The following is a 17,773-nucleotide window of genomic DNA, read 5'->3' as shown; positions in this document are numbered from 1 at the left end:
CTGAATATATCTCTCTGTTTCATCTTCAATCTATATTATCTCCTTAATATAAACCAATATCTTCTTTCGGCGAACTTGAACTACCATCTAAAGATGTTTGTTTTCTGTAGTGAAGGCTGAAGATTCTTGAAGATAATATCGAAAAATGTAATAAGAATTAATTCAGATGTATACCACCAGCTGATATGAATATCAGCAAGTGTTACGATCTAAATTGAACTAGCCCATTTGCCATCGTCAAGGCCACTAAATGGAGAACGTTCCACCGAAGAAAAGAAGATGTGTTGCTCTGACTAGGTCATATGAGACCGAAACTATGGTCTGCATCTGCTTTCCTACGATGGCTCTGACGATGGCAAATTGGCTTGTTCAACTTGTTGGTATTCATATCAGCGAGTGGTATGCATCTGGATTAATTCTTATTGTTGTATTCATTGCCTCCCTGTCTAGGGTCCTACGGTTCTGTAAGGATAACCAGTAATCAAGAACCTCACCAGAGATCAGAAAACTTCTCAAAGCTGTCTGTGAAGTGATGTGCGCTTTGTGAACAGGATTTCAGACATAGAAATTCGCTGCTTATGAATATAGAGCGAACAGTTTATTGTTTACTCCCTTGTTCTCATTGAAAGACAGATATATAGAAAGTTCCTGTACTCTCTGATTCTTTTGGCCTCCTTCGCTTATTTACTTGAAATTCAAGCAATCAATTTGCTGGCATCTATTGTTGAAGGATACAACACTACCCAGACATTAATCAAATCTCTATCATGGGAGAATATTCCAATCTACAAATAACTGCATGTGACTGAAGAATCATAATTTTGATTGGAAAAATGAAAGAATATAGGATATTTTGATGGGTTAATGAATTTGGAAAGAAATCCCTCCGAATTTTAAGTAATATTCAGCTGCAATATTTTTCGCAACACTGGACTTTTGAGCTGAAAATTATCATATCTGTGTACATGCAAAGATCAAACATCAGCTCAACCCCATCATTAAATAAACACATATTTTTTTCTAGTTCTTCTATTTAAAAAGATATCATGAGATGGTGTTGAGCTGACGTCTGAAAAGTACAAAACACTTATAAGACATTTAGTAACGCACAGTTTGGTAAAAAATTCAAATGACGAATCCGGAATCTTCAGAGAATGAATATGAACACTCAGACTGTGCACGATCAATAATCTGCATGTTTTCACCCAGCAGAACTTGTACAATTCGACACATCGATGTCGTTAACATTATAGCGAAAGCAATATACAGGCAATTTATTACGGGCAATGTGAAAATGCAGTGATTTAAGCGGCAAGAAGCAAAGCATTCATTGGAACGGTTTCAGAAAAGACCAGTCGGGTGGCAACTAACTTCTGTCTGTTAATCCTTGAACGCATTCAAATTCTTCAGGAAAGGAAATATAAAACGACTGATCTGATTATCTCAAAGGAAAATAAGGAAATTATAATGAAATGCAGCAAATCTATAAGGTGAAGTTGTGTTTTGTGAATTTAAATAATTTGATAAAAAAGAAAAATACTCAACCACTAAAGGCAAAAGAAAATTCATTTGAATAATTTGAAGAAGAACTGAATATACACAGTAGAGTTTTTTGTCATTCTTCCGGAAATGTGGGAATAATTTCGTGTATACGATACAACTATCTGTTCAGTACTTTTAGTAAAACATTTTCAATTGCCGTACCTATCAGAAGTTAACATATGAATAATAATGTAATTTTCCTTTCATTGTTATTCTCGTTATTCCAGGAGGTATAGTATTGAATTGCTACTGCTTTTGACAACTCAGATTTCTATAAAAATTATATTTTTCGAATCTTTGTAAGATTCATGGAGTATAAATTTTATAACATATTCTCTGGAAATTTTATTCGGAGAAATAACTCTCAGTCTTGCATGATTTATTCGCTTAATTATTTTCCCCAATATCAATTTGGTAATATATATAAGAAAAATTTACCTTAGGGCAAATTTCCCTCCATTGATTTCCTGCTGACTAGGCGATTGGGAATAAAATTTGTCGCCCTGATAGGGATATTGGCAATTTGCGTTGTCATGAATTATCTTGAAAATTCGCGATTAGCCCCAGGAAATTCGAATTTACAAATTTGTGTGGGGATCAAAATTTCTGAAAGAATTTACGGTTGTCATGGTAACAAAATATGAATGAAGCGTCTAATTGAAAACATGATATAAATGTATGGATACGAAAATTCTTCATTATTCTTGTCTGCCAGATTATATATATATGGGTTTTCTTTTTAAAGATGAAATTTCACGAAAAAATTCTGAAAATAATTAGGGATACTGCATTCACTTCTATGAAAGCACTCAGTTGGCCATGAAATAATTTTCTTAAGTTTTTGTAACTAGAAAGGAGTAAGATTGGCACTCATGAAATATCGTTAATGTCATAACGACGTTGCCACAACTTATATCAATTAATATTTTACAAAAATGCTATTGAAAAAGAGAGAAGACAGGGTATCAGGACGTTCTATTCAGAATTCAGGTCCATTCCTTCAAATAATAACCCTGATATTCTGAAATCTACAATATATCAGACGATATCGAACATAGTTAATGTAAATACATTTATATTATGTTATATCTGAATCTAAACGACTTATGTTTTAGCTGAATATTTCCACCATCAGAAAGATTCTGAATGAAGAGGATGATGAAGAATTTCCTTCTATTGTCAAAAAGGTGGTGGCATTTGAGAACTTTGTTCAAGGGCAACCGAATGCAAAAAGTTGCTACAGTGTCAAGGATTTCCGAGGAATGTCATCCAGAAAATTAATGTTTCTATTTTTAATTTGACTTGTCTCATACATTGTGAATGTCTTAAGGAATCAATAAATATATTATAATATTATTGTTATAGCAAATTTCCTCTTGCCTAAGAACTCCCTTTAATTATTTTGACCTCAATTGATGCAAAATGATTTTTGTTGTAGAAGTTAACGTTGTTGTAATCACCTTTAATTCCCTAGAGAGATACCCATACCCTACCACTGCAACAGATGAATTTTATCTCTGGGTTGATTTTTGTGATTTAACAACTGATGTAACATCTTCAACCTTCAGCCAAAGAAGATAGCCAATATTAACTCTTCTTAAGCAACTCCATATTATGTGCCAGTAATTTAATTTTCTCCCATAGTAAAAATGAATATATTTAAGAAACGATCTCTTGTCCTTTCCATACAAAGAACCAGATTTGGAATCCCTTCGGTTTTTATAAACGTCAATTATGTTCATTACATATTTTCGACTTCATATTTTCCGAATTAATTTGACATTGTGATAAAATATGTAAATACTGAGACTTTTACGTGAAACGGACAACACAGCGCTGATTTAAAACCCAAAAATGTTTTGACATGCTACATAACCTCACATTTTTGTACTGTACAGTGTGAAATTTTTCAAATTTCCGTGGCCGACCTAGTGCTTTTATGAAAGTGAATGATTTATATTTACTTATATGTGAATAGAGAGTAGTTAGCATCCTGATAACTACAAGAGATAACTAGATGACATTTGTTCGAAGAAAACTCAGAAAAAAAAGGGACTATCCAATACTGAAATAAGGAATTTTGTCTCGAACGACAGATACCTGTTTTATGAAAAGCAGTTTCTAATAAGAACCAATGAAAATATGAGATCTGATAATGAAACCTCCAAATAACTGGGGTTATTTCTGATAGGCACTGCAGTTCTTCGGTATGGAGAACATGACAAGTTGCCACAATAATGCTCGTGAAACTGCGTACATTCATTTCTGGCATTCCTGACATAACTGTAAGATTACAATAAGATAGACATTCTAAAAGGGGGCCAGCTGATAGTATTAGTTAGTTACCTTTGAGAGATCTTTTCCGAAACACCCCTGGGTACGCGCGTGAAAATTTTCATAAGCGCATTAGTTTCTTCATTAAATTCTGGAGTCATTATGACGTTCATTAAAAGAGATAAGTTGTGGTTCTGAATGAAAAATCCTACACTGTCTTCTAACTTTTATAATCTGTTATTTTTTTTTCTCGCTGAAATTTCGGCACTCACTTAATAGACAAAAAATTCATCAAAATATGTGAAAACTTTCTAAAAACTAGCAATCGACCCTTTTGTCAACAAAGTCTGGAGCACAATTGAGTTCAGCAGGTTAATGAAACATTTAAGAGTGTAACTTGTAGGTATTTGTCTTAGGTTCAAAGATTCGGCGAGAAATGACCATTTTCAGAAGTGACCCACTATCGATAAAGATAGTAGAACAATGAGTTCTTCAATAAATTCCAGGAAAAGAAACAACTAACTTATGTTTGGATTCAACATATAATAATAATAATAATAATAATGTCTGGCCTGCCTGGCAGCTATCTGGTAGATGGCCTGCCGGGTAGCCATCGTAACGACGTAGACGGTGCAGCCAGCCACGCCTGCTGTCCGCAGTCCCATCCCTTTTTCCTCTCTCTTTCACATCCTTTATGGGGGTGCTCTTTCTGCTCCCATTTCTCTACCCCTCACCCAAACCGAGAAAGGGGAGCACAAACCCATGGAAATGGTGATTACGAGAAGCCTCGGAAACAAGTCGCTGCCTGGGGATCGTCAGGGCATGTCTGGAGCCGGCGCTGGACATGACAGCATGCGGGACGTCGGTGGCAGGATGTTGAGGAAGCGGGCTCCTGCTGCAAAAGAAGCTACAGCTCCAAAGCAACAACAGCAACCAACGAGTCCAATTCAATTGCCGACTCGAACCGCTGAAGGTGCTGCGCAGGATATTCAGCCAGTGCTCACCCAAGCGGGGTTAGTTAGAAAGCGCATGAAGTGGACAACGTCCATGAATGAAACTATTGTGCGCATATATAACTCCATCACGGGACTAGGGCAGAACACGAACAACTATAGGAAAAGGCTCCATGAGGAATTTTGCAACGCCTACCCAAATCTCAATGTCACTGAACAACGAGTGGCAGACCAGTACCGCGTAATTCTGAGAAATAAATTAATACCAACGGCCCGAATCGACGCAATTAAACGGGAACTTCAGCGTCCGCTAGCAATAGAGAATAACACCAACACCTCTGATGAAATTCACATGCCTGGGCAACAACACCTAGAAGACATTGATACTGAAAGTCCATCTTGCAACCCAAGTGAGCCTGAACTCCAGGACGATAGGGAAGAGCTCCACCGACAAGTTCACTCTGACATGAGGAGATACTTCGCCGAACTGGAAGGGACAGACCCTCTTCATCGAATAACACCTCCCCGACTCAATACATCCAAGAAGCTGTCACTTATAATCGACATCTTGAATAAGGACGTTTTACCTGAATACCTACAGAACGGAAGTTCATTGGAATATCTGCATCTAGTTTTTTACTGTGCAGCGCTGACGACAGCCAAAACCATAGGGGCAAAAATTCGCGGAACGAACAACAATGGTCTAAAATTACACAAATTACACGCGCCAGCATGGCAGAAACGTCTTCAACACAAAACAGAAAGGCTAAGAAGAGACATTGGACGACTGAACGGGAATCGAGGAAGAAAGGTTGTGAAAGCTGCCAAAGAGATCATGGATAGAAACAAGACACAGAACGAGAGACGGAGAATGCTACAGCTCACCATTGCCTCGACACTCTGAAGCAAAAATTAAGTCTGTATGCAGAACGCCTGAGGAGATATAAAAGCAATTATAGCCGGAAAAGAGACAATAATTCATTCGAAAAGTCGGAAGAATCTTTCTACCGGTCACTCACATCGTCGGATGGAGAACATGGAAAGTTACCACCAAAGGAAGCCATTGAACAATTCTGGACCGAACAATTATCAACGAAACCTCACTTCAATGGAGATACCGGATGGATTGAAGATGAAAAATCTGAAGCTATAAAATATGAGCCGATGCAGCATGACATGATCACAAGAAGTAAAAGCAGCTATCAGAGTACTGCACAACTGGAAAGCACCTGGGCCTGATGGATTACAGAACTTCTGGATCAAGAAACTTTGGATCATGCATGACAAATTGACCTCCGCAATAAATGATGTCATTGAAAATCCTGAAAGAATGCCAGTATTCCTTACACATGGCACAACATACTTGTTACCTAAAGACCAAAGGAATACAGAAGACCCATCCAAGTACCGACCAATCACATGTCTTCCAACGATGTACAAATTAATCACATCGTGCATTTCAAACCGAATTCACAACCATTGCGAAAGGAATAACATCATCGCCATGCAACAGAAAGGATGCACCAAAGACAGCCGAGGGTGCAAAGAACAACTAATAATAGATTCAGTTATCTGCAATCAAGCGTTCTCCAAGCGAAGGAATCTCTACGCTGCGTACATAGACTACAAAAAAGCATTCGATTCTATACCTCACGAATGGCTCTTGACGATCTTGAAGATTTACAAGGTGGATCCCAATATTGTTAAGTTCCTGAAAAACGCCATGTCAACCTGGCGTACTAGTCTTCAAATGAAAGCAGCAGATTGCTCCATTACAACAGGACCTATTCCAATAAGACGCGGAATTTTCCAAGGAGACTCGCTGAGCCCTCTGTGGTTCTGCATGGCCCTGAACCCCTTGTCTCATAGATTGAATTCTACGGACTACGGATTTTCCATCAAGAGCGGCAGTAGAACTATGATAAAACTGAATCATCTCCTTTACATGGACGACTTGAAACTCTTCGCATCTACCAAAAAACAAATGCAACTGATGCTGAAAATGGTGGAAGGATTCTCGGAAGACATCAAAATGAAGTTTGGACTAGAAAAATGTCGACTGCTTAACATAACGAGAGGGAAAATAGAAGATGGTACGTTCAAACTCAAGGAAGGTGCAGAAATTGAAGCATTAAAGGAAGGAGACACATACAAGTATCTAGGCATAAAACAGGCAAGAAAAATCAATCAGACCCAGATGAAGAAAGAATTAACGGAGGAGTTCACCCGAAGATTGAGGAGGATAATGAGAACTGGTCTTAACAGCAAGAATCTGATAAAAGCGATTAACACCTACGCTTGCTCGGCGCTGAGCTATTCATTTGGTATTATCTCTTGGACGATCACCGATTTAGCAGCTTTACAGAGAAAAATAAGGACGATGCTGACTAAACACAATAAACATCACCCCAAAAGCTCAATAGAACGGACAGAGCTGCCACGACATCTTGGGGGTAGAGGAATTGTTGATTTGTCCAACCGTATGTCCCAGGAAATTGAAGGACTTCGAAAATATTTCTTGAGCAAGGCAGCTTCGTCAGAACTCCATCGAGTAGTTTGTGTTGCTGATAGTTCTACACCATTAAAGCTACAACAGGATCACTTGGAAACCGTCGAACACTCTGCAGAAAGTAAAATGCAGAAACTGATTGGCAAACCTTTGCATGGGAGGCACCAGAACGAGGTCAACCATGATTACGTCGACATATCTGCGTCGAACTACTGGTTGACTTCCGGAAGGTTGTTTCCTGAGACAGAGGGCTTCATGCTCGCCATCCAGGATCAGGTGATTCCAACAAGAAATTACATGAAGTACATCGCCAAGGATGCCTCAGTGGCGGACGATAGCTGTCGTTATGGCTGTGCGACACATGAAACTATCCAGCACATCACCGGGGGATGTCAGAAGTTCGCGGGCACGGAGTACAAAAATAGACATGATGCTGTTGCCAAGATTCTTCACCAAGAATTGGCACTAAAACACCAACTTCTAACTTCGAAAAAGGTTCCTTATTACAATTACCATCCGGATGCTGTGCTGGAAAACGAACATCACAAGCTCTACTGGGATCGCACGGTTCTCACAGACCGAAAAATAACCCACAATAGACCAGACCTCATATTGCTCAATAAGGATGAGGACAGAGCACTATTCATAGACGTGGCAATTCCAAATAATACCAATCTTCTAGATAGGCACACTGAAAAAATTTCAAAATACAGAGATCTCGAGGAACAAACCAGAAGACAGTGGAAGCTGAAAGATATCAAGACCATCCCTATTGTCATTTCATCAACAGGCCTGATACCGAAGAAACTACTAGAGAACTTGAGGAAACTTCAGTTGGACGAAAATATCTATAGAGTCATGCAGAAAGCGGTACTGCTCGGAACGGCGAGAACTGTACGCAAGTACATGGGGAATGCAGAGGAACACCGTCTGCGCGGACAGGAAGTGCGGGTGGAGCAGGAATCCAACCTACAGCAGGGAGGCGAGGAGCGACCCGGACCCGACCACCACCACGAGCCCGAAAACCTGGAAAGGGTTCCAACAGAGCTTAATCCTTTTGATATCTAAGATATCTGGGATAAGTGAATTTTCCTCTGGAGAGGAGTGTGAAAGCCGCAAGGCTAAAGTCATGGTATGACATAGAGCAATAACACAAAATACTAGAACTCGTGATTCGGTTTGGACGATTTTTGGTGAAAATTCATAATTGAATACTGAAACTACTAGAAATCTGTCTAAGATACATTGATCTAAGATCCTTCAAAATGTTGCCGAATTGCCAATTTTGATGGTGCTTATTTATTTCATTGGTGATAAGGTAGTTTCGCAACATATATTATTGGTTCTTCAGATCTAAAAGATACAGATTATCTTGTCTAAAACGAATGATAAAAAAAAACGACAACACACACCTACGAAAACAAACTAACATGTATATAATAAGATGGAACATTGCAGAGCCACGATCCGCACTGAGACTCACTTACCAAAGCCAAATTACGCTTTCAAAACAATAGATCGTACAAGAAGAAACAGCAGACAGTGAAACATTGAAAATTATTCTCTTGCGGAGAGGTCGACAGCAATTCAACATTCGAATGGAAGTTATCAACTGAAGAAGACAGGATTAAATGAATATAAAAAGTTCCACCACAGCTCTAGCCAATCATCAATTTCAAGAGCAACAATGATTTGATATTAACAGTGTCAAGATTTTTGATTTTGAGGACAACTGGTTGAAGCGCTAAATTAGCGAAATAGTGTTTATAAGATTAAACGAAACAGTAGATAATACAGTGGACCATCAAAATTCATGTTTTATGAAAATATTTTAGAAGTTCTCTAAACCAGGTAAATCGAGGGTGATCTGTCTGTTATCTGATAGTGGTAAATTTGTGGTGGCACTGTTTATATTCATTTAATTCTTTCTCGTTCAACTGATAATTTTCATTGTCTGCTGTTTCTTCTTGTACGATCTATTGTTTTGAAAGCATAATTTGACCTTGGTAAGTGAGTCTCAGTGCGGTTCGTGGCTCATCTGCAATGTTTCATTTCATTATATATCTACATGTTAGTTTGTTTTCTTTTGTGTGTGTTGTCGTTTTTTTTTATTATTCGTTTTATACATGAAAATCTGTATCTTTTAGCCCTGAAGAAGCAACAATATATGTTGTGGAACGTAGGCATTAGCTGAAATTTGATGATTTCTGCACCTTTCTAGTTCCCATTAACGTACACCTACATTATTTAACGACTAAGTATTCAGAAAGATGAACATTTCTAGAAAGAAAGCTATATGGTGTTCACGAACTTCTATCTGTCATACAAGTAATAAATTAAGGAGAATGCCACCTTTACTCGGAACATTTTAGAATTCGCATATGAGGCATTTTATATACAGGATGTCCACTCTTTTTCAGGTGGATAAATTATATAGGTAAAGGCGGGTAGGTTTTTTTTTTCTGCAACACACACCTATTGATTGAATATTAAAATATGTTCTCAAATTTCTGTTTGAAGGCGTTCCGCGTGAAACCACGTTGCCTAAGAGCATCACGGAATGCAAACCTGTACATTAAATTATTCATAGTCACATATTCTTCATTTTCTTATTGTCAATGGAATTTTCAGATGAATGAACACTCACAAAAAAAAGTTTTAGTAACCACGTAAAAGACGTAGCAACAATCAACAGCTTGCAATATTCATGAAAATATATTTTGATATTCAAATATTGAATTGATGTGGCTTATATTTGATAATTCATCCATAATCCAACCTAACTATTTTTTTGAAAATCATATAATCTGTTTTAAGTTAAATTGTTGTATCTTGAAAATGGTGCATTTTTTCTTTCAATGTTGTTGTTGTTCAATGTTGTTAATGTTACACCGGCATACCTTTTATTTTGCAAAATTAGTGCTGAAATACATTGTACATGCATCAAATAAATGAAGGAATTTCACCGATATCTTCAACCCAAAAATTGTTTCTGACCATAAGATGCTACGGTCAGTCCATTCCTGGCGGACCTGAAGACTTTATACAAACAAATCATTACTTATATTCGTTTTTTTTTTGGTATAAGTTGCCAGGATGAACCCAGAAACTATGTGTTATCTCTGACCTTACCTCTCAAAATGGACGCAACAATGTGACAAATATTTCAGATCTATAGAATTGGGAATTTATTGTGAATCTTATCTTCGCTTGCCAAATATGTAATAGTAGTATTTTGAAGTTTTTTCTTTTTTCTCTTGTAGATGCATCTTTAACAAAAATTACCTTCTCGTCGATTTTGGTGTTTGTAATCGCCGTCTTTCTTTATACACTTATGTATCAGCTTGATATTAGTTTAGTTGAGCTCATTAATCCAGATTTAACTTTGTTGTATATTGCTTCAATTTGCAATTATGTCGGAGGAACATATTGTTGTCGATATTGCACCAGACTGTTTTCATATTTTGCAACAGCAATCAAATTGAAATTTCCTTGCACTCTCTAACATCAAATGCCAACATTCTGAGGAAAAATTGAGATTTTGATAAGAATCCAGAAGTGCGAAGAATGCTGGTAAGAAAGTCATTACATATTATTGAAAAAATCGATGAATTTTAGTTTACTTGCAAAATTTCATTAAGAAAATTGTGTTCGTTGGTGACACAAGGTTTTTGTTGCTAGAGCAGCATTACAAAAATCCAAAAAAAATAGACTGACGGACAAATTCAAATTTTGGAATATCCGATTTCCATTCGACGCCAAAAAAAATCACTGTTCGACAATTATCCGGCTCCGAAACTTTGAGACCTTTCCATTGTTCACGCCAAAAATGTTGTACTCAATCATGCCCCTTCTATTGAATATAATTTCCCTCTTATTCTGAACAAAAATTGCTTTTTGAAATTCATGGGTATTCGTTCTATGGAAAAATTATAAGTTTCAATTTTTTACAGTCAGAAATGAGTAAATTAATTGTTCGTATGATAATCGGTCGGGTACTATGTAAGGACGACTTCGCTATTCAAAAGTGTTGGGCTGCAATGAATGTTGCCACCCGTGATCCATTAGACATTTTTTCGAAATAAAAACGAGTTATTCAACAGTTGTGTGGTCGCCATTCATCTTTTTTCGTTTTAATTTCTCTACAATGGAATGAAATCATAGTATTCATAGTCCATTCAAGAATGGACCACATCTCGGGTGGCTATCGAAAATCGAATTTAAGTTGGTACTAGCCCATTAGTTGAGATTTTGTGTTGCGGAATTTAGGTTGGTATTTTGAATGAACAGTGATCTATATGTGAATCTATGCACTGACCGACGATGATTTGAATTTTGTACTGCTTTTTATGTTCTTAATTCAATCGTACAAATTGAAAAAATAATTGTAACAATTTTGAATGCTGATTAATATGCTCTGAAATCCAATATGTCTTCTTTTGAAATATTATTCTAGGTTATATTCATATACTCACTCCAGTTCTCTGGTTGAAGCTATAGAAATTATTGAATATCTTTTGTGACTCGATATCAAGTTGCGCCTGGACTTTCAAGGCCTACTGGGATGTCAATCATTCTTGAATGGACTATAAATGGCAATAGTACTTCCTTACTGTTCAACACTCTTCCAAAAACAGAAAACTGAGAATATTGAATAAATGAAAAGTGTTTTTGGCGCGAACTATGAATGTTCGTAAAAACGGTTTCGAGAATAATAATTATTAACTGAGAAATTCCTTTCTATACTATCTCAGAACGTATTCCTCTCTATAAAATGATGGAAAATCAGAACATTACATCTAACACAGGAATGAAGCTGTGACTACATTTGTGTTCGGACAAGTAACAAGCTATCAAAATGTGAATAGAATCGTCAAAATAATTCGATTCTCAGAGGCACCGGTTTAAACGCCATAATGACGCCACTTGAAATAGAAAAGCGCGAGGCTGGCAAACTCATTTGCGACTTCAGTCGATAGTATTACTCTCAGAAAAATACGAATTCTCACAGAAAATGATGATAAATCAGTGGGCGAGGCCGAGCGCAGCTGTGAACATTTTGAAGCATCTACATTTTTCCAGTAATTTTCGTAGTGAATCATAATCTTACAGAAAACTGATGATTATCTCAATATTACAAATGAGTCTAAGGTATCTAAGCTAAATGAAGGAATCCAAAGTTTTCATGATTAATTTTATGTACATGCTTCAAATTGCTATTCTATTGATAATAACCTATTCTATTCTCCTTAGTTTTCTACATCTACTGATTATCGTTTCTATCTAAAACAAGCTTGCCAACCTCTTAACAACAAGTAACAATAAAACAAACAAAAATACACACAACATTGATATATTTCAACAATAGATAAGTCAGAGAATATTTGAACATTTCATAGAACTCTTCAAATGTGAATAATCTGTTCAGTTATCATGAGGAAATTTTCAGTTATTTCAACTTACGTTTTTGTTGTCACCAAAAAAAAAACGACTCTCATATTTTCTTTTCTCTTCAGTTTAGTTTCACTCCAAAAAGTAGTTTTATATCTTTTATATAATCAAAAACGGCTTTTGTTTTAAGTAGCAAATTACTATTATTATAATTTATAATTATAATAATAATATAATATAATATAATTATAATATATAATCCTGATCGAATGAAAATACCGAAAAGAATTTATTGTAATGATAATAATAATATTAATGAAAATAATAAACAGGATTCTCAAATTTGCTCTTTATTTCCGTTTCTCTTCAGTTCATTTTGCATTGCGAACGAAAAGAATATACCTAAAAATATAGAGAGTCAGTTCTTAAGATGAAATTTTATATCAGTATCCAATTACGAAGATCATCGAAGTGTGAACAATATGTGGATCTGTGTTCAATAAATCATAATATGTGGATATGTTTTATTGAACACAGATCGGCAATCTACTATTTTGAAGTGTACAGTTTGCAAATAAGTACTTTTTTGTAAAATATCAGTTTTTTTGGAAAGTTGAACAACTGGTTTAAAATTTTCAAATAATTTTTCTATCTGACCAGTAAGTGATTCCAGATTGATAATAAGCAGCTGAAAAAAAAATATATAGAAAAGATACTACTCGTTTATGAGTAGTATTTGAAAATAAAGGTAGGTACTATGAGATTGAATTACTGAATATTTCAAGATCTCAAGTATAATTTTGTTCTTTCTTTTCTGTTTGTATGCTTACATTGTTTTTCGGATGTTTGACCGTATGAAAATATTTATAGTGAACAGTTTTTATGCATGATGACAACCAGTGCATCTTCATGCTAAATTATGGACATACATTTCAATAGATCATGGTCGATGTTAAAGTCCAATTACACTCAGACATTCCACAAATCATAACTCTTCAAGGTTTCTTGTTATATATTTGCTATGAATATTTTATTTTTATCCTTTTCAGTCATTTTTTTGCGACACATCTTTTCTCATGATAACCATACAGTATATTCTGTGGATCAGTTAATAATAAATAAAAACCTACCTGTTATGGAACACAGCAATCTTAAAGTTGGAGCTGAACCCGAATATTGATTGATCATTCCTTGCGAATGAGCTCTGGGAGCTGGCATGCTCAAGGTGATTGCCTTATGGAATTTCCTCCTCCTTGGTTCTACGGTGACAACAGGTGATACTGCCACTCCATGACCAAGAAGTTTGGCCGTCAATTCTGGGTCTATGGGCTGGGCCTGAAGGATGAAGGATATGGTTGATATTCATATGGAATAATGTAGCACTGTAGAAATCGATAATTGGATTCACATATACGCCTATCATCAGCCCTCAACAATTGATACATTACAGGAGGAGCAAATTCTATTCTTCTCACAGCGAACTGAACTGAATTCTGAAATAATTCCATGCTCCAAGAAGAATATCATATGACTCATCTGCAGAGCTGTGAACAACTGCCGGACTTCTGTATTGAAAAGGCTGCCTATAGTCATAAGGCATTTACTGCAGTTCTTATGGTGCTTAGTATTCACAAAATTGAATCGAATACTTTTCATAAAGTACTGGATATTCGCGAGCCTGTACGAAGAATTGGTAATATCTATTTTTGAGTATTATATAATATAATCAATGATATATTCCTCATATTTTCTGAATGCTTAATCCATTCTCATTTCGAATATATGAATATATTATGGTAGAAAGCAGTAAGATTGCTTGAAGAAAATGAAAGTACTATTGTATTTTCAATTGAACTAATTAATCTTAATATTCTAATGGAATAGGAGGAATATAAAAGTAATTGTGGAAAAATATTTTTTGAAATAAATTTTGACGGATGTTGAAATGAAAAATGATCAGGAATATTCTTTTATCCATTCGATCTCGAAAAACAGTCAGATCTAAGTAAAAAGTAAAAAAATTTCTATATGGTAATTTTTTCGGAAAGCTTCCTCCAAAATATGCATTCCGTTCAAAATATCATTCATAGTGGATTTATAGTTGAGTTAATAAGCATATTATATACCTAGTCACAACTGCATTTTGTAAAAAAAAGCAAACGAATCGGTCAAATCACTTTTTTAGCTTTCATTAAGGAAAATCTGTCCTTTTTTTGAAAATATAGGTAGTATAAATATACAATGTCTGTAGAAAAATGAACGAAATTATCCTACCTCTCAGTTGTGGAATTATTACAGCGACCACAGAAAATTAAAACGGTTTTGGCCCTTGGTACTTACTGTAGTAATCAGTATGGCCGTAATGTTGGAAAGACCCTTGTTACAGAAAATGATCAACAATAAAATGACAATGTAGCAGCTAAAATCAACCCAAATTTCCTTATTTCAAATGTTGCATTCCACGTAAAATATGATTTTATTATTTTCAACTGAATCCGAAATATCAACCGTTTTAGATTGATTTCAAAAATTCACATCAACAAAGGAAATTTGCTTAATTGTAGAAACAACAGACTCTAATGTGCCGAGTTTACATCGTAGGTGGATAAAATTCGCTAGAGCATTGTTATGATGATAAATAAATAGGAACTTATAAGTTTTATTAACTGTCCACTCTGTTATGACAATTATCAATATCATAGTAACTAGATAACTTATATTACATCTTCCCCAAGTCTCTTATGTGCCATCTTCTCTTTCATCAGCACCCTCTTCCTTTTTTTTATTTAGTGCACTAACTATGTAAAACTTGAGCTGGATGTATTCCATCTTCTCGAGCAAACCGGCATATAATTTTTCTTCGTTTGAATTTCCACATTCGAAACATTTTATGATTAAATGTTTTGTTTTTTCCTGGTCATATGATTGACTTACTTGGTTCTTTTCTGCGACTCAAAGATCGACTAGTTCTAATTCGATAATTCTCTTTGCCCTTGAAATATTTGTCAACACCATCCAAAATTTACTTAATTTTAGCTTCATTCACATCAATTTTCAAAAGCAACTTCACAATATGGATTACTTCTTGAGAAAAAAATTCATAAATAATGTTATCATTTGATAGTGTGGATTATCCTCCGAAGCTTAAATTGACAAGTGATTTTCAAATTTTGTTCTCCAATCTCTCAATTCTGGATATGCTTAATTTTAGCTTCATTCACATAAATTTTCAAAAGCAACTTCACAATATGGATTACTTCTTGAGAAAAAAATTCATAAATGATGTTATCATTTCTCCAATCTCTCAATTCTGGATATGCTAAAGAATCGATGAGTTTCTCAGATCCTGATACAGATGAAGATAGACCTAATCTTGGACGATAAGTATCCCGATTCTGTTCAGCTTTATCATTCACAATACTCCATAACTTCACTTATTATATCAGCTTCATAAATTCTTTTATTTGAAGTATTACTTTCTCCATATTTGCCTGGAAATGCTTACTCAACTTAGTCAACTTAACTACATTATTTTCTGGTACCTAATTCAATTGAATCTTGTGTTGCAATAAAGGATTCTTCAATGAACTTCATCTTGTCATTTTTTTAAATTGTTTCAAGTAATGAATTCATTCTTTTAGGCATATTTCCAGAAAACAAATCACCCTTTTTTATTCTTTGAACAATTATTGAGTAATACGGACTGCGCTATGTTATGATGATAAATAGAAAGGAACTTATAAAGCTGCTTACAGATTACCCTGACATGACGTGGGCCTACGTCATAATGCGCATGATTCAAAAATCTAACATAGGAGTTTGCGCGGAAGTGTTCAAATTGATCTGACGTGACGTTGAACGTGCATTTCTACGTTATACTATGTTGCAATATTGTATGTTAGATTTTTTAATCATGCGCACGTTGACGTGTGGCCACGTCAAGTCAGTTATCTGTAGGCACCTTTTAGGCCAGGCGCAAATAGAAACGCAGGTTAGTGAGGTGACGCAGCTGTTTCCTGCGCTGCGCGTACTATCTGACAAGTCACTGTCACGCTTTATTTGCGCGGTCTTGTTTTTTTCTATGTTTTACAAAAACCCACGCTGCGTCACCTCACTAACCTTCTTTTCTTATAGGGTACTCTAACGATTTGTCAAAATCAGCTGACCGTTCGTTGCCGTGGGGCACACAAAGCTTTCTATTATCACTGTAAAGAGGCATTTCTGAGAAAGTTATAGTCAAATCACTCTAATCTGACATCAGGAAGAACATTTTTTTCCAAAAACATGCACAAAACACAATACTCGACTAAAACAGCATGCTATTCAATGGAGGGAAAAGCTTGTGTGCCCCACGACAACGAACGCTTAGCTGATTTTGACAAATCGTTAGAGTTCCCTATTGCGCCTGGCCTTACAGTCCTCTCTATTATGACAGCTATCAATATCATAGTAAGTAGATAACTTATATTACAGCAAGCATCATATCAGAGTTATAGGTTATAGTTATTCGGGAAGATTCTGAGAAGCCGTTCGTCAGATAAAGCTAAAATGTAGCAAAAAAAACATAAAAAACATTATTTCAGAGCCAAGTGCCAATTTCCAATATGATCGGAACATTTTCGAATATATTTCAACAATTTTTTTCCATCCGAGGAATATTGGGCGTGTTCAGTAGGTCATAGGTTGACCACTGTAGTAATGAAATTGTACAAATGCCGAAAGGTTTTTCTTATATTTTAGAGACTTTCTATAGTCTAAAAACCGTTTTAATGACAGATTACGAATATCCCTGCTGTACGAAATAATTTTCATCATAACTCAACTTCTTTTTCCGTTATTTTTCTGTTCTTTTGAATTTCCAACTACTTTACTTTGAGATAAAAAATTATAGCTTTCATACGAATATAAACATTCTGATATGGGCTATGGAATTCATATTTTTCTATTGATTAAATCATTATTCTCTTACATGAAGTCATGGATGAGTACAACGAAAAACTTATTGGTAGTTTCGGAAATATTTCGTTTGATAACGGTTTGTTTCGCTCTTCTTTATTTCTTATCTCAAGATATCTCAAATACATACATCAAAATAAAGAAGGTG

The 17,773-nt window shown here is 35.5% G+C and overlaps 1 protein-coding gene across 6 annotated transcripts in view; it reads right to left on the bottom strand.

The window, feature by feature from the left end:
• LOC123309797 (ankyrin-3-like) overlaps window positions 1–17,773 on the bottom strand; it is a 224,506-nt gene that overhangs the window by 110,400 nt on the left and 96,333 nt on the right. For all 6 annotated transcript variants that reach the window (XM_044893076.1, XM_044893068.1, XM_044893083.1 and 3 more), the window contains exon 18: window positions 13,800–14,004. In XM_044893076.1, coding sequence (XP_044749011.1) covers window positions 13,800–14,004 — 205 coding nt within the window. The remainder of the gene's footprint in view (window positions 1–13,799; window positions 14,005–17,773) is intronic.

Source organism: Coccinella septempunctata, chromosome 1, assembly GCF_907165205.1.
Source record: "Coccinella septempunctata chromosome 1, icCocSept1.1, whole genome shotgun sequence".
In the NCBI taxonomy this organism is placed as follows: Eukaryota; Metazoa; Arthropoda; class Insecta; order Coleoptera; family Coccinellidae; genus Coccinella; species Coccinella septempunctata.
Note: the sequence above shows the minus strand (reverse complement) of the source record. Positions and strands in the feature narration are given on the sequence as shown.